Source organism: Canis lupus, chromosome X (assembly GCF_048164855.1).
Source record: "Canis lupus baileyi chromosome X, mCanLup2.hap1, whole genome shotgun sequence".
NCBI lineage: Eukaryota > Metazoa > Chordata > Mammalia > Carnivora > Canidae > Canis > Canis lupus.
The window spans coordinates 31,950,942-31,968,867 of record NC_132876.1 but is presented as its reverse complement, the minus strand read 5'-3'; the positions used below and the strand labels follow the sequence as shown (position 1 = coordinate 31,968,867).

At 48.6% G+C, this 17,926-nt stretch overlaps 1 protein-coding gene across 7 annotated transcripts in view; it reads right to left on the bottom strand.

Moving 5' to 3' along the window:
• LOC140627500 (uncharacterized) overlaps positions 1-17,926 on the bottom strand; it is a 41,007-nt gene that overhangs the window by 10,709 nt on the left and 12,372 nt on the right. For 2 of the 7 annotated variants that reach the window (XM_072815868.1, XM_072815865.1), the window contains exons 3-5: positions 7,538-7,754; positions 4,681-4,741; positions 359-1,191 (exon numbers count right to left, since the gene is read on the bottom strand). In XM_072815868.1, coding sequence (XP_072671969.1) covers positions 359-1,125 — 767 coding nt within the window. In that variant the 5' untranslated portion in view covers positions 1,126-1,191; positions 4,681-4,741; positions 7,538-7,754. Of the gene's footprint in view, positions 1-358; positions 1,687-4,680; positions 4,742-7,537; positions 7,755-10,137; positions 10,276-17,926 lie in introns of those variants that run through there. The other 5 variants (XM_072815869.1, XM_072815867.1, XM_072815866.1 and 2 more) reach the window with 5 other exon arrangements.

The window sequence follows — 17,926 nt, the reverse complement described above, 5'->3', positions numbered from 1 at the left end:
ACCACAAGTTTTTTTTTTTTTTAAAGCTCATTTAAGTAATCCCTGCTCCAACTCATGACCACCGCCAACGATCAAGAGTCCGGGCTCTCTCAACTGAGCCAGCCCCGGTGCCTCTACCACAATTTAAAAAACAAAAACAAAAAGACTACCCACCACAGTGTCCAGACTTGTTTCACGTAATTACTGTATAAAAATATTTCTCTTGATGCACAGAAGGCATTCTCCTTCCCTCAACCCTTGGCCCTTTTGGTTTCGACAGGAAAGAAGGAGGCTGAGGGGTGGGGGGAGAACCAAAGACACCTAGAAATGAGCCCACGGTCCCGGGAGAACTGGGCACCTCCTGGAACAAGCCTCTTACCTTGTGAGCACATCTGGATATTGAGTGTGCTGGAAGGCACTTTCCAGCTCCTGAACCTGCACCTGTGTGAACTTATTGCGCTGGGCTCGCCGTCTCCTTCGGGGCTGGGGAGCCCTAGCAGCCACCGCCTGGGGTAGCTCTTCAGGTGCCAGCTGCCCCAGCTCCTGGACGCCACCGCCGACCTCGTGGATCCCTTCACCTTCATGGTTCACGATGCCCTCGCGGTTGAAGTCACCTTCGCAGTTGATGTCGCCTTCGAGGTTGAAGTGGCCTTCGTGGTTGAAGTCGCCTTCGAGGTTGAAGTGGCCTTGGCGGTTGAAGTCGCCTTCGAGGTTGATGTCGCCTTCGAGGTTGAAGTGGCCTTCGCGGTTGAAGTCGCCTTCGAGGTTGATGTCGCCTTCGCGGTTGATGTCGCTTTCGAGGTTGAAGTCGCCTTCGGGGTTGATGTCGCCTTCGAGGTTGAAGTCGCCTTCGGGATTGATGTCGCCTTCGAGGTTGATGTCGCCCTCGCGGTTGATGTCGCCTTCGAGGCTGAAGTTGCCTTCGCGGTTGATGTCGCCTTCGAGGTTGAAGTTGTCTTCGAGGTTGAAGTCGTCTTCGAGGTTGAAGTCGTCTTCGAGGTTGAAGTTGTCTTCGAGGTTGAAGTTGTCTTCGAGGTTGAAGTTGTCTTCGAAGTTGATGTCTAGGTTCATATCGCCGTGGAAGAAGTTGATGGCACCTTCCAGGTTGATGTCCCCTTCGAGGTTGCTGCCATCGCCGTGGTACATGAATTTGTCCACAAGGCCTGGATTTCCTTCATCGATGTGGCTGCCTTCAGCTTCTGGTGCTGAACCCTGCACAGATTCACATCTTACTTGCACTTGATTCATTCCCAGCCAGTAGTTGCTGGGGTCATAGTAGTCACCCGGGTCATAGTAACTGCCTCTGGGCAGAGGATCCATGGCTGTGGCGCTGTGGAAGACCAGCGCTTCCACAAACCCTCTGTGGTTGAGAACAGAGGTGCAGTCTGAGGCGGAAGTTCCTCCTCTTTGGCGCCAGGGGGTTTGCGGCAAGTTCTACCCCCACGCACACCCCCTTAGACGATTGCTACTGGCTGTCCTTTTCCCGCCAATTGCAGTGGGTGGGGCTTGCTTACGCATGCAAGTGGCTGGGGTGTGGCCAAAAAATAGAGGCATGATGGGAAAGGTGGGGGCTGGTGGGGGGCTTGGCTGTGTGGAGAAGGGGAGGATCTGATTTACAGTTCAGTTTGCCACGCCCCACTTGACCAGAGTGCATATTCTGTGGAAGAGGCTATACTGGATTCAAACTGATCTGGGGGGGCGATCCCTGGGTGGCGCAGCGGTTTGGCGCCTGCCTTTGGCCCAGGGCGCGATCCTGGAGACCCAGGATCGAATCCCACATCGGGCTCCCGGTGCATGGAGCCTGCTTCTCCCTCTGCCTATGTCTCTGCCTCTCTCTCTCTCTCTGACTATCATAAATAAATAAAAATTTATAAAAAAAAACTGATCTGGGGGCAATGGCTGGGGTAGGGGTTTGCGGGAAGAGATGAGGGCTATAGACTTCACACTATCTACCGAGCTCTTTTGGAAAAGTTTGGAGAAAGGCTCACGGTTCAGCCCTTTATGTTTGGCAGGCGGTGCACACCACAGTCTAGTAATAAAGTTAAAATCGTTAACTGAGTTTCTGCAAGGATACAGAAAGCACACCCCACCATGTTCCCAAGGGTACCCAGGGTGGGATCCTGGAGCTGGGTTTGCAGAGCTTTCTGGGTAAGATACACTCCACAAAATCCGAGGTGCCCCTTGAAAAAGTTCAAGTACTCCAGATTTTAAGTGATGAAACCACACCAGAGTGTAAGTGTAAACCCCCCAGTGCTTAGTGCACCCAAAAACTGTTGCATTTTACTAGCGCTGCACACCACAGATTATGTATCTTCTGTAGCGTTCCATTCCAGCATCTGTGGTCCCCGATACAACCTCAGCTGGTTCCTGTGCTGGGCTCGGGCAATGAACCCAGGTGAATTTCGACCTTTCCCCCTACAGCTCCCTCTACCCCTCCCTCCTCTCCACTTCCATTCCGAAAATTATCAACCTGATCTTTTGAACAGGAAAAAATAAAATTCTACTTATTGTCAAATAAAAGAGATGCAGGACGGTGCAGGGAAGGAAAAATTTTGCCCGCTAGCTTTCAAAGTCTTCTAGCTAGTCTAAGAATTAAATTGAGGGCAGCCCTCGTGGCTCACCGGTTTAGAGCTGCCTTCAGCCCAGGGCGTGATTCCGAAGCCCTGGAATCGAGTCCCGTATCAGGCTCCCTGCATGGAGCCTGCTTCTCCCTCTGCCTGTGTCTCTGCCTCTCTATCTCTCTCTCAGAGTCTCTCATGAATAAGTAAATAAAATCTTTAAAATAAAAGATTTTTAAAAAGAAAAAAAGATTTTATTTGGGGCACCCGGGTGGCTCAGTGGTTGAGTGTCTCCCTTTGGCTCAGGACCTAGGATAGAGTCCTGCATCTGGCTCCTTGAAGGGAGCCTGCTTCTCCCTCTGCCTATGTCTCTGCCTCTCATGAATAAATAAATAAAATCTTTTAAAAATTAAAATAAAAAGATTTTATTTACTTGAGAGAGTCAGCACAAGCAAAGGGAAGGACAACATGGGGCTCATCCTCGGACCCCAAAATTATGATCTGAGACGAAAGCAGGCGCCAAACTGCTGAGCCACCCAGGCTGCCCTTAAAAAAATGAATCATAAAAAGTTATTTTTTAAAGATTTCATTTATTCAGAGAGAGAGAGAGGCAGAGACACAGGCAGAGAGAGAAGCAGGCTCCATGCAGGGAGCCCGATGTGGGATTCGATCCCGGGTCTCCAGGATCACACCCGGGGCTGCAGGCGCTGCTAAACTACTGCGCCACCGGGGCCGCCCCTAAAAATTATTTATTTATTTATTTATTTATTTATTTATTTATTTATTTAAAATTCTTTTAAAAAAAATCAAGCAGGGAAATGCTAGCCTGATGCTACCTAGGTTTTTGTAAACCGTGTTTGACTAAAATCATGGTGAGAAGAGTAAGGAGTGGCCAGTTGTGTAAGTGAAGGATCAGATTCCGTCTCTCTTTAAAATTTTGATAATTTGGACCCCTGGGTGGCTCAGTGCTTGAGCATCCACCTTTGGTTCAGGTCATGATCCCGGGGTCCTGGGATCGAGTCCACATCAGGCTCCTTGGGGGGAGCCTGCTTCTCCCTCATACTAAGTCTCTGCCTCTCTCTCTCTCTCTCTCTCTCTGTCTCTCTCTGTGTCTCATGAATAAACAAAATCTTTAAAAATAATAAATAAAAATTTTTTGATAATTTGTTAATAATAATTAATTTTTATTTTTAAAAATTGTGCAAAAGGTATCATTTACCGGGAATCCTGAGGTTTTGGGATGCATGGGTGGCTCAGCGGTTAAGGGTCTGCCTTTGGCTCAGGGCGTGATCCTGGAGACCCGAGATCGAGTCCCACATTGGGCTCCCTGCAGGGAGCCTGCTTCTCCCTCTGCCTGTGTCTCTGCCTCTCATTAATAAATGAATAAAATATTTAAAAAAAAACTTAGTGTGGAGAAAAAAAAACATCCCTAAAGCAAGGCCTCAATCTGAATATTACAAAACAATGTACCAGGAGAGAGTGTGGTGGAATAGGTAAATCTCTCTGTCTGTCTGTATTTTTTTTAAGGGTTTTCCTTCTTTTTTTTTTAAGATTTTATTTATTTATTCATGAGAGACAGAGACAGAGAGAGAGAGGCAGAGACACAGGCAGAGGGAGAAAAGCAGACTCCATGCAGGGAGCCCGGTGTGGGACTCGATCCCGGGACCCCAGGATCAGGCCCTGGGCAGAAGGCTGCGCTAAGCCACCAGGGCTGCCCTGTACGTATTTATTTAAAAGTAAACTCAACCCCACAACACGGAGCTCAAGCTCACGAACCCTGAGATCGAGAGTCACATGCTCTACCGACAGACAGCCAGGTGCCCCTGGAATAGGTAATCATTTATTTATTTATTTTAAAGATTTATTTATTTATTTGAGAGAGAGTGAGAGAGCCAGAGAGCCAGAGAGCAGAGGGAGGGGCAAATGAAAAGAATCTCAAGCGGACTCCACCCTGAGCCGGATGCAGGGCTTGATGTCACAACCCTGAGATCATGACCTGAGCTGAAATCAGGAGTCAGAGGCTCAACTGACTGAGCCACCCAGGCACCCCACTGGGAGTAGGTATTTAAAAGCATGCATGAACTGAAGATGATGAATTTCATTTCCTCTAGCTCCAAATACTGAATATTTGTGGGTTGCTCACCTCAGAAAGGAGCTTGCAAGATGCATGCAAGTGACTGAAGACAGCACCCAGGCTAATCTATCTGAAAAAAAAAAAAAAAACTATTTGGTGAGAAATAATTAGCCATGTTTGGAAAATAACTTTTTTCTTTTCTTTTTTCTTTTTCTTTTTCTTTTTTTTTTTTAGGATTTTATTTTTAGGAGCACCTGGGTGGCTCAGTGGTTGAGCATCTGCCTTTAGCTCAGGTCGTGGTCCTGGGGACCTGGGATCAATTCCCACATCTGGCTCCCCGCAGGGAGCCTGCTTCTCCCTCTGCCTATGTCTCTGCCTCTCTCTCATTTATTTATTTATGCACGAGAGACACAGAAAGCGAGGCAGAGGGAGAAGCAGACTCCATGCAGGGAGCCCGATGCGGGACTCGATCCCAGGACTCCGGGATCATGGCCTGAGCATGAAGGCAGACACCTCACCGCTGAGCCACCCAGGCGTCCCAATAAATAAAAATCTTCAAAAGAATTCACTACTATTATTGCATAAAATATCCTATCACCACAGTATAACCTATGGCATACGTGGCATAACGGAAAGAGGCATGATTAGAAATTACACATTCTCGTTCTTTTAGAGACACTGGAATATCTCCAGATGAAAACTATGTGATGTCTTGATTTGCATCAAAATAATCCAGGGGCATATGCAAGTGTGTTGAATTGGTGAGGGTATTGATGAAACAAGGCTGGTTCTGAATAATTGTTGAAACTGAGAGATGAATGCATATTGTTGGGATTCTCTCTGCTTTTGCGTATGCCTGACATTTCACGTAATGAAAAACATGCTTTGGGGCTTTTTTTTTTTTTTAAGTTTTATTTATTTAAGTGTTCTCTGCAGCCAACGTGGGGCTTGAACTCACAACCCTGATATCAAAGAGTCCCATGCTTTTCTGACTGAGCCAGCCAGGCACCCCTAAGAAAACATGTTCTGTTTTGTTTTTAAATTTTTCAAAGATTTATTTATTCATTTGAGAGAGAGAGCGAGAGAAAGAGAACATGAGTGGAAGGAGGGGCAGAGGAGAGGGAGAGAGAGAATCCCAAGCAGACTGTGCGCTGAGCTCCGAGCCCAATCTCACGATCCTGAGATCATGACCGGAGCCAAAACCAAGAGTCGGATGCTCGACAGTTCAACTGAGCCACCCAGGCGCCTCTAAACAACATGTTCTTTAATGGCTGGAGTTACCAACTCAAATGCCGATGAAGGCAGGTAACATAACAGCAAGGAGAGTGGAGACGGGCAAACTGAGGAAGAACACATCTCTTTCAAAGGGGACGGCCTGTACTCAGTCCCAGCTCACTGTGCTGCAGGGGAATGTTGGGCCAAGATGGCCAGATTTTCCGGGTTTTTTTTCAAGATTGGCCCCAACTCCAAACGTCTATATGAAACCTTCCATTTCTTTAACTGTTATAACTAACTGAAATAGGTCTTATTGAAAAGTGTGCCAGCTATCTAAAAGAGGTCTGTGGACTAGAGTCAGGCTGCAGCTGCCAGGTTGCAACCTTTGCAGGATAAGCTAACATTAAACAATTTTCATTGTCTGGAGCAGAAGAACATCATCGAAGAAAGTCAGAAAGAAAGAAACCAACCAACCAACCAACCAACCAACACCTGGGGTGCCCGGGTGGCTCAGTCGGTTAAGTATCTGACTCTTGGTTTTGGCTCAGGTCAGGATCTCGGGGTCATGAGATGGAGCCCCAAATCAGGCTCCTTAATCAGCAGAGTCTGCTTGAAATTCTCTCTCTCCATCTCCCTCTGCCGCTCCCTCCGCTTGTGCTCTTGCTCTCTTTAAAGTAAATAAATAGGGCACCTCGGGTGGCTCAGCGGTTTAGTGCCTAGCGCCTGCCTTCAGCCCAGGGCCTGATCCTGGGGACCCCGGGAATGAGTCCCACGTCGGACTCCCTGCACAGAGCCTGCTTCTCCCTCTGCCTGTGTCTCTGTCTCTGCCTCTCTCTCTCTCTCTCTCCGTGCCTCTCATGAATAAATAAAATCTTTAAAAGATGCATATTGTTGGGATTCTCTCTGCTTTTGCGTATGCCTGACATTTCACGTAATGAAAAACATGCTTTGGGGCTTTTTTTTTTTTTAAGTTTTATTTATTTAAGTGTTCTCTGCAGCCAACGTGGGGCTTGAACTCACAACCCTGATATCAAAGAGTCCCATGCTTTTCTGACTGAGCCAGCCAGGCACCCCTAAGAAAACATGTTCTGTTTTGTTTTTAAATTTTTCAAAGATTTATTTATTCATTTGAGAGAGAGAGCGAGAGAAAGAGAACATGAGTGGAAGGAGGGGCAGAGGAGAGGGAGAGAGAGAATCCCAAGCAGAATCCCAATCTCTCTCTCCGTGCCTCTCATAAGTAAATAAAATCTTTAAGAGATTAAAAAAAATAAATACAGTAAATAAATAAAAATCTTAAAAAGAAAAAAAAAAGAACCTACAAAAGCTAACCATCCTAGGATGCCATTATTCTACCCTCCTACTTCTGTTTATAAGCCCTGCTCTCGTACATGCTTTGTTCTCTCCCTTCTGTGTCCCCCTCTGTGAGTTTCTTTATTTTCTTTAAAGATTTTATTTATTTATTTTTCATGAGAGACAGAGAGAGAGAGAGAGAGAGAGAGAGAGGCAGAGACACAGGCAGAGGGAGAAGCAGGCTCCCCCCAAGGAGCCCGATGCGAGACTCAATCCCAGACCCGGGGGATCACGCCCTGAGCCGGAGGCAGATAGATGCTCAACCGCTGAGCCACCCAGGCGTCCCTCTGAGTTTCTTTAGTTCTCACGCCACTTGCCTCGTTCTTTTTTTAAAAAATTTTATTATTTATTTTTCACTCACCTGGTTTTGATCTCAAATTTCTGAGCACTGAGGACGAAGACATCTGAGTGACCAGGACAGGAGGCCCTCTGGTGATGAATCAGACCCCACAGGACCTGATCATACTTGCTGGAACATTTTGTAGCTGTTCTTCATGATAAGTGGGCATCTCGGGGAGAGTCTTAAGAAAATATTATGCTTCGGAGACAAGGTAACAGATTGGGAAGTTCAGAGTGCTCTGGAGAAGAAAAAGGGGATTTTAGGGAACTAATTGTCTCTTGTTGGTCAGGAAACAATTTCCTGAAGCTCAGCAGTTTTTTCAGTCTCCTAGGTTTCTTTTTCTTCTACTAAATGCAGTAAAATTTAACTGTAATACTTTTTTATTTCTCAAAGCACATACAGTATGATTCCAGCCTTATTAGATTCTCTCTATACATACGTGCATCCATTCACCCCTCTTCTTTATCCTTGTGTGTGTAGGAATATCCTTGAGGATATCAAGCAAGACTGAGTATCACCAATACCAAGAGTATTTTTTCTTCCTGAGCTGTGAGTAGATTTGATCTTTCTGCTTTGGACCTCTATGAATTCCCTGAAATTTCATAATGCCAATTACCATTTATGACTAAAGGTATTATATAAAAGAATGAAAGAACAGAAATTCAAAAGATTTTAAATGTATCAATATTTTATTTTTAAGAAGATTTCTTATTTATTTGAGAGAGAGGGAGAGACAGAGGGAGCGCGCATGTGCACACAGAGGGAGAGGGAGGTGACATCCCGCCAAGCACAGAGCCCAACGTGGGGCTCAATCTCAGGACTCTGACATCATAACCTGAGCCAAAGGCAGACGGTTAACCCACTGAGCCACCCAGGTGCCCCTAAATGCATCAATATTTTAATCAAAAAAGATTGTATTTATATATTCATGAGAGACACACACACACACACACAGAGGCCGAGACACAAGCAGAGAGAGAGAAGCAGGCTCCACGCAGGAAGCCCGACGTGGGACTCGATCCCGGGTCTCCAGGATCACGCCCTGGGGCCAGGATGGCGCTAAACCGCTGAGCCACCTGGGCTGCCCTCAATATTTTAATCTTGTTGATTTTCAAGATCCAGAAGTAAACTTCCATTCGCAGATAAGGTGCAGAACTTTCCCTTATATGTGAATTTCAAATAAGCAACAAATAATCTTTTCGTAGAAGTATATCCCAAAAATTGCATAGAACATTCTTTTTTTTTTTTTTAAAAAAAGATTTTATTCATGAGAGATGCACAGAGAGAGAGAGGAGGAGGAGGAGAGGCAGAGACACAGGCAGAAGGCAGGCCCCATGCAAGGAGGCCGACATGGGACTCGATCCCAGGACTCTAGGATCACGCCCTGGGCCCAAGGCAGGCGCCTAACTGCTGAGCCACCCAGGGATCCTCTGCATGGGACATTCTTATTGAAAAATATATTGTTGTTTATCTGTAATTAAGATGTTCTTAAGTATCTAAAAGAAAAAAAAAAAAGGACCACCTGGGAGGCTCAACTGGTTGATTGCCTGCCTTTGGCTTGGGTCAAATAATCTCAGGGGCCTGGGATGGAGCCCCACATTGGGCTCCCTGCTCAGTGGGGAGCCTGCTTCTCCCTCTCCCTCTGCCCCTCCGCCCCCAGCTTGTGCACTCCGTCTCTCAAGTAAATAAATAAAATCTTTTAGAAGCTGCAATTCAGGGCGCCTGAGTGCCTCAGGCAGTTAAGCATCTGCCTTCCACTCAGGTCCTGATCCCGAGGCCCTGGGATGGATCGCCACACTGGGCTCCCTGATCAGCAGGGAGCCTGCTTCTCCCTCTCCCTCTCTCTGCCACTCCCATGCTTGTGCTCTCTCTGTCTCTCTCTCTCATAGTCTCTGTCAAATAAATAAATACAATATTTTTAAAAATGTAATTCAGCCTCCTGTATTTTTCTACTAAATAATGCAACTGTAATATAAACATACTGCCATTTCCATAGAAAATATTTTCAATACTTGGTAATTTTTCCCCATTCTATTCAGATTTTTCTTTTTTCTTTTTTTTAAGATTTTATTTATTCATTCATTCATTCATTCATGAGAGACACACACAGAGAGAGGCAGAGACACAGGCAGAGGGAGAAGCAGGCACCCCGCAGGGAACCCGATGCGAACTCGATCCCCAGAACTGGGGATCATGTCCCGAGCCACAGGCAGATGCTCAACCACTGAGCCACCCAGGCGCCCCGAGAGAGAGTTTTCTTTGAATTCAGGAGAGATTAAGAAACTTGCGGGCAGCCCCGGTGGCTCAGCGGTTTAGCGCCGCCTGCAGCCCGGGGCGTGATCCCGGACACCTGGGATGGAGTCCCATGTGGGGCTCCCTGCACGGAGCCTGCTCCTCCTCTGCCTGTGTCTCTGCCTCTGTGTGTGTGTCGCTCATTAAATAATAATAATAATAATAATAATAATAATAATAATAAACCTTTGGAAAAAACTTGGACTTCAACTTGAGCCATTCGCATATTACATGCGTATATACATATATATATACACACACAAACGCATCTATACACGACGGAGCACGCACCCTATATTATGGAACACGTGATACACGCACGCGCACACCTTAATGCAAAAGCTGATGAATTGACTGTCCTGTCCAACTGGCTCTCTGTGAAGTGTCCTGTGGCCCATCGCCCTTCCCTTCCGTCATTTCGGGCAGCTGGCTGAGAAAAGACGCGGTGTCCTGTTCAGCGTAGACTCCAAGAGGCTCCTGAGCATCCGGAAGGATGCGGGGATCTCGTTGGCTCCGTGGCGCATTTGCGCGGATGCACACAGCGGCTCCCGTCGGGGCAGGAGCCCGCCCTAAGGGCCCGTGGACTTTGCGGCGCTGGTCCCAAGTCTCTGCGGGGGGCAGATCCATCTGGGTGGCATCGAAGCCCGGAAGCCAGGGCACCGCTCGCGGCAACAGCGGCTCCAGTGGCCGCTTTTCACCGCCCCGAGCCCGAGGCTTCGGACTCCGGACTCGGGACTCCGAGCGGCAGCGTCGCATTTGCTCCAAGAGGGCGGAGCGCAGCCGGCCCGCCCGCTCCCCGCGGGCCCGCTGCTGTCCCCCGCGCAGCTGAGCCGTCGGGGGGGCGGCCTCGCCCCAGGCTCCCCACACCGGTCCTGCCGATCCGTCCGCGGCCTCGCTCTCCAGGGCCCGCCCTGCGCACCGCGGGGCACGCCCTCGCCTCGGCCCCCGCCGCGGAGCCCGCGCGCGCCTGCGAGTTGGGGGCGACGGCGGGGCCTGGCCTCCCGGGCGAGGAGAGAGGGCAGGCATCGTGGCCCCCAAGAGCCCGCCTGCCTTCAGAGGCCCCTTCACCATTCATCCCGCTCTGGACTGATCCTATTTGGGCGTTTTCTGCCTGCCTTGCACTCGGTTTCCTCCTCGTCTTCAATCCATCTAGGACAAGCCCTTATAAATCCCTAGATCCTTAGATCCTCACTCTTACTCAAGTCCCTTCGTAAGGGACCTGCCACCTCCCGAATTGGAGCAGACGCGGCCAGGGAGCTCCCACCTACTAGAATTTACTCATTTTAATTTTAATTTCCTCTTTCTTTCTTTCTTTCTTTCTTTCTTTCTTTCTTTCTTTCTTTCTTTCTTTCTTTCTTCTTTCTTTCTTTTTCTTTTCTTTCTTTCTTTCTTTCTTTCTTTTCTCTCTCTTTCTTTCCTTTCTTTTCTTTCTTTCTTTCTTTTTTTCTTTCCTTTCTTCTTTTTTCCAGCCAGATCAGACGAATCAACCCTGGTGATCAGTGGGGTGACAGATGCTGCAGCCAGATCCCCTCCACATTAGGAATTTACTTGTTCTATGTTATCTTTCCAGAGTATGTGTGTGTGTGTATATATATATATAGATATACACATATATATATAATTATATATATAATTATTTTTTGCCACTAGATTAAAGCTCATGGAAGTAAGGAGTCCTATTTTTTTAAAGTTCTTTTATTTTAATTCCAGTATAGTTAACATACAATGTTGTATTAGTTTCAAGTGTAGGATATAGTGATTCAACAATTCTATACATGATTCAGTTGCCCATCATGACACGTGTACTCTAGGAGCTCTGTTTTATTCATCACAGAACTCAAAGTGCCTGGCACTAAGGAGGCACTCGACCACTGCTTATGGGATGATGAACAAACATCTCTGGCTTGAGATAATAACACCATTTATGAATGCGAATTCTTTGTTGTGAGTTGGGGAGGGTGGAGAGTTAAAGCAGCAGAGTAGAACAAAAGACCTTCCTAAGCGCTCTATAAACTTAGCTATATTCCTCTAAGGATGGTTAGCTGTTTTTCCTATTATTATTGCTGTAGGTATTCTTTTATGTTTAAAACGATTTTATTCATGAGACACACACACACACACACACACACACACACAGAGAGAGAGGCAGAGACAGAGGCAGAGGGAAAAGCAGACTGGGGAGGGGTGGTGGTGGTGGTGGTGGAGGCCAAGGCGGACTGGATCCCAAGAAGCTCAACCACTGAGCCACTCAGGCGCCCTCGATGTTCTTTTAAATGTCTTCCCTCACCTGGTGTTATTTATCAGCTTCTCCCCTCTCCTCTATTTGTGTCTATTTTAAGTTTTTTCCGGGGATCCCTGGGTGGCTCAGCGGTTTAGCACCTGCCTTCAGCCCAGGGTGTGATCCTGGAGTTCCGGGATTGAGTCCCACGTCGGGCTCCCTGCATGGAGCCTGCTTCTCCCTCTGCATGTGTCTCTGCCTCTCTCTCTCTCTCTGTGTCTGTCATGAATAAATAAATAAAATCTTTAAAAAAAAGAAGAAAAATTTTTTTCAGCTTTATTGAGGTATAAAAGACAAATTAAAATTTCAAATATTTAAAGTTACAACTTGATATTTTGATGTATGTATACATCGTGAAAAGATTGCCAAAATCAAGGGAATTAACATACCTATCACCTCCCTGGTTGCCTTTTATTTCTGGTAACAACACTTAAGATCCACTCTCTTAGTGAATCTCAAGTATCAAGACCATGTTTTTAACGAAATCACCATGCTGTACATTCAATCTCCAGAACGTAATAATGTTGCATAATTGAAATTTGATACCCTTGGTCCAACATCTCCACGTTTTCCCTAAACCCTAACTCCTAAAACCACCATTCTGCACTCTGCTTCTAGGAGTTGAATTCTTTTATTTATTTTTCTTTAAAGATTTTATTTCCTTATTCATGAATGACAGAGAGAGAGAGAGAGAGAGAGAGGCAGAGACACAGGCAGAGTGAAAAGCAGGCTCCATGCAGGGAGCCCGACGTGGGACTCGATCCTGGGACCCCAGGATCGCTCCCGGAGCTGAAGGCAGGCGCCCAACCACTGAGCCACCCAGGGGTCCCTAGGAGTTGGATTTTTTTAGATTTCATATATAAATGGGATCATGCAGGTTGTCTTTCTGTGTCTGGCTTATTTAATAATTCAAAATAACTTCCTCCAGGTTCATCCAAGTTTTTATAAATGACATTTCCTAATTTTTAAAGCCCAAATGATATTCCATTATATAGATAGATAGATAGATAGATAGATAGATAGATAGATACATACATACATACATACACATATTTAAGTATGTGTGTGTATATATATATATATATATATATTCACCACATGGAGCCACTAACCGTGGTCATTTTGTCATAATGCACTAATGTAACAGACATAATTTAAAGAAAAAAATCCATGGAATTTTACTCTTAACACTTCAGTATAGCAGAGGAACCTGCAGTACCAGGCTCCTGCAGACTGGGATTCAGCAGCCAAATGATACAGCTCCCTGGAACAAACCTGAAGGGTCCACGGTGCCCTGAGATAGGGCAGAGAACACAAAATCTGCAGTGCTTTATTGCCACTTGCAATCATCAGCAGTAATAGTTAAATTGGAGCTATCTCTGATTTCACCCTCACCCCCTGAAGGCTAGAATTCTACGCGCAGATGCCTCCCAAGACTTCCATATTTTATCACTGCAGACACAATAAATCTTCAGTTCTAGAAATGTTTAAAAAGAGTTTATTTATTTGACAGAGAGACAGAAAGGGGAGGAGAGGAGAGGAGAGAGAGAGAGAGAAAGCATAAGCAGGCGGAGCTGCAGAGGGAGAGGTAGACGCAGGCTCCCTGCTGAGCGGGGAGCTCCACTGGTCCCATAGGACCCCAAGATCATGACTTGAGCCAAAGGCAGACGCTTATCCGACTGAGCCACCCAGGTGCCTCTTAAATTCTAAAAATACCACCTGTAAAAAGTTACTTTTTAGGCAATCAGAAAACTCTAAATGTAGGCAACTGGGCCATGATTCCAACAGATTGTTGTTGTTTTTAAAGATTTTATTTATATATTCGTGAGAGACACAGGAGAGAGAGAGAGAGAGAGAGAGAGGCAGAGACACAGACAGAGGGAGAGGCAGGCTCCATGCAGAAAGCCCGATGCGGGACTCGAACCCGGAACCCCGGGATCACGCCCTGGGCCAAAGGCAGACGCTCAACCGCTGAGCCACCCAGGCATCCCTCCAACAGATTGTTGCTGCTATTTCGAGGCTCGGATTGCGCTGTGGCTATGGAGGTGAAGTGTCTAAGTTTTTTGGAAACTCCATACTATAAAAGTGTAGAGATGAAAAGACATACTGTCTTGAGTTTCACTCATTTCTTAAAAGGTTGTTTTTGTTTGTTTGTTTGGTTTTTGCTTTTGTTTGTTAAGTAATCTCGACAGCCAACAGGGGCCTCAAACACACCACCTGGAGATCGAGAGTCCCATGCTCCACTGCCTGAGGCAGCCAGGTGCCCCGCCCTTGAGTTTCTTTTAAATGATCACAGCCAGAAGAGAAGTATGGGCAGAGGAGAGGAAGATGAAAGGAAAGAATGGAGGGAGGGACGGAGAAGACAGGAGTAGATGATGGAGGAAGGAAGAAAGGAGGGAGGAAGGGGAGGGGGGAGAGAGAAAAGAGAGAAGAAAGGAGAGAGAAAGGGAAACCATCTTTCCGTACTTCATAAGAATTCTGTGAGGTGATTACCATTATTTTAGTGAACCCTGGTAGTAACAGGAATAGTTGCCCTATTTTCGGTTGGGGAAGAGGCGGCGAGAGACAGTCAGGCCTGCCAGTGTCACATAGTGAGCGGATAGCAGGAAAGCGGAAGGAGTGAAACTGTGCCCTGAAACCAGATGCAAGCGCTCCAAGTCCAGGGCCTGCTTACTTTCCTCAATTCCCTGGTCTTCCCTAGAAGATTTCTTGAGGTGGGAGCGGGTGGTGAGGGGCACCGTCTCCACTCGAGCCCATGCAAGTGCACACGTGACTTAGACAGATGCCACTACACACACAGAATTTTACATTCCAACTCAAGGGGACCTCCGATGTACCTGGTGGACAGCGGTGGCCTCCGAGCAGGGACTCTGGCTCTGGACCTGGGTGCCCACCCACCCCCCCCACTAACCGCAAGGAACTGAACCAAGAACCAGCTGAGAGAATCGCCTCCTAGAAACTCATCCTAAAACACTGCTTCCGCCAGGGCTCCCCCTGGCCCCAAACTCTCTCACGTTAACCATCATCCCAGACACACACACACGTTCCAACGCCCTCCTTGAATTCACCCCCCCCCCCACCTAACATGTAAACTCTACGTGCCCCTCAGTATTACAGAGTTCTCTGCAGACACCTCTCTAGCTTCCTCTCCAGGTCACACTCCAGAGCCACCCTGGCTGTGTCTGGGTCCCCCTGAGATGAGCTGTATGCTTCTTCCCTCCTGGGGCTGCTCCTACTACCCCCTTGCACTGAGGTTCCATGCACGGCCTGCTTAGCATTTGCGGAACTTGGACTCCCTCTGAGGTGTAAGGGAAACCCCCACTGCTCCCCAAAAGCCCAATGTGCTTCTACCCGTGGCTGCGAGGAACAGTCTCTTCAGAGGTTTGTATCCTGCCCCACCTCCACCAAGCTCTGCACCTTGTCAAAGTCACGGACACTCTCTAGGCCTTCACTGCCTTGGTTAAGAAAAAAAAGTGAGGCCTCCACCGCCCCCAGCCACCCAAACCCCCTTCCCTCCTCGGGGCAGTAGTAGGATTGAGAGCCAGGCCCTGGGGCACAGTGAGCACTCACAGGAGGTCATAGCCGCTCAGGAGCAGGGGCGAGGCTCCCGGGCCGGCACCTCCGATCCCGGTGAGGGCCCAGGTGCAGCCTGACCCCACGTGGTCCTGACCCCTTCTTAGCTCCAGCGTCAGCTCCAGGTGTCTGAGCCCTCCCCGTGGGCCCTGTGTCAATCAATGGAAATGGCACAGCTCAGGAGAGCAGGGGCCAGCACGAGGAGCCCCATGCTACAGAGGGGCGGCATGGGACGCCGCATAGAGATGTCAGCTGATTTATTTACCTGGGACACAGACAGAGCCAGTTAGAGGTGGTGGGACTCCCATCAGTCTCTGCTTCTTTCCCTCAGGTGGGCTGATGTCTCTCCCCAGCCTGGGAGGGGCAGGATGCACGGCGGCGGCGGCGGCGGCGGCGGCGGAGTCTGGACCAGAGACGCTCCCCACGCTGCCTGGCAGAGGGCCCTGTAAACACAGCAGCCAAAGAGGTTTATGGACTGAAGCCTACGGGGGTACAATGAGACCGGGTGGCTCAGCGGGTGGAGCGGGCGACTCTTGGTCTTGCAGTCACCGGCCCCCAGCCCCACACTGGGTGTGGAGAGGACTTCAAAAAAATCAGAAAAACAGAAAGTCCCCCCCAAAGACAGGTAGGGCAAAGACAGACCTGATAGTCACAGGATAGCGTGCTGTCCTCATTGCCATCTGCCAGTGGGTGACCATCACCTCGCTGCTCTCACGGACCCTCGTTAATGAAAAAAACACAAATGGACTGAAATCGGACATGTGCGACGGGCAAGGTATGGCCACCGGGAATGTGTGATTTTTGTCGTCTCGGTGAGTTCGGCCACACCCTGGTGAGGTAGTTGTCGCTGCTATCCTTTTACAGAAGGGGAAACCAGGGTAAAGTGAGAATAAGCAGCTCCACAGGTTAGCCAGCTAACAAGGGGTGAGCGAGCCGGGGTGCAGGTTGCGGCCGACTGGCTCCAGAGCCCCCTCCCATGACGCCGGCCCACGGAACCATGAGTCGTGGCTGTTTTTGCTGAGGATGATGCTCCATTCCGGTTTTAAAATGTGCGACGTGTGAAGAAGGTTAAGTAAACATTTTAACAAGTAAACGCTACCCACAACCGATGCCCAGGTAGGGCGATGCATGGCCAGGCTCCCGTGAGTGACTGAAGGAGAGCACCCGGGAGTGAACGCTCCGTGGCGCCCTGAGACAGGAAAGAACCTGCCACGGAAGCCGCCACAGATATCGTAGGTAGTGGAACACCAAGAGGAGGAAAACCCTTGTAGGTCTCTCACGCAGTAACTGATCTCAAGTCCACAGTTGTGCCTTGGGTCCAGTCGGGCCAAGAGGGCGTGGGGTGGGGTGGGCGCCTGTGGCACCCAACGAGGGGCCAACCTGGGGAGGAAACATTGGGTGTGAGCCAGGAGGAGGCAGTCCTACTGCCATCCCTTACCGCCTCTTTGAAAATGAATCGGTCCACAGACCTTTTGTAGTTAGTTTCTTGCCCCTCCTGCAGGAGCACGGGGCAAGGGGCGCGCTTCCATCCCCTTAGGCACAGTTAGTGAGGCACCTAGGGCCCGAGATGCGTTTTAGGAGCCCACAGAAATGAGGCAGCTTCTGATTTCAATTTATTTAAAGATCTTTTATCTATTTAAATACACGGGGGTGGGGGTGGGGGCAGAGAGAGAGGCAGAGACACAGGCAGAGAGAGAAGCCGACTCCATGCAGGGAGCGCGACGTGGGACTGGATCCCAGGTCTCCAGGATCAGGCCCTGGGCCGAAGGCGGCGCTAAACCGCCGAGCTACCCGGGCTGCCCAGCTTCTGATTTCAAATGGAGTTGGAGGAGTGAGGCTGTGCGGTAAACGTAGGGTAAGTCAAGTCCGTTGTCCGGCACAGGACCCGTTGTTGGAATCTATGTTCAAAATTCAGGATACTAACAAAAGTGCTGGGGCATCTGTAAAACAGCTCTGGGGGCAGCCCCGGTGGCTCAGCGGTTTAGGGCCGCCGTCGTCGGTCCCGGGGCGCGATCCTGGGGTCCCGGGATCGAGTCCCACGTCGGGCTCCCTGCACGGAGCCTGCTTCTCCCTCTGCCTGTGTCTCTGCCTCCTCTCTCTCTGTGTCTCTCATGAATATATAAATAACATCTTTGAAACACACACACACACACACACACACACACGAAGAAAAACTAAGGGGAGGAGGGAAAGGGGTGGGGGAGAAACGGTGGCAAGAAAGTGGGTGGGTCATCACCCAGATCCCAAGGGTCCCACCCTAAGGGGCA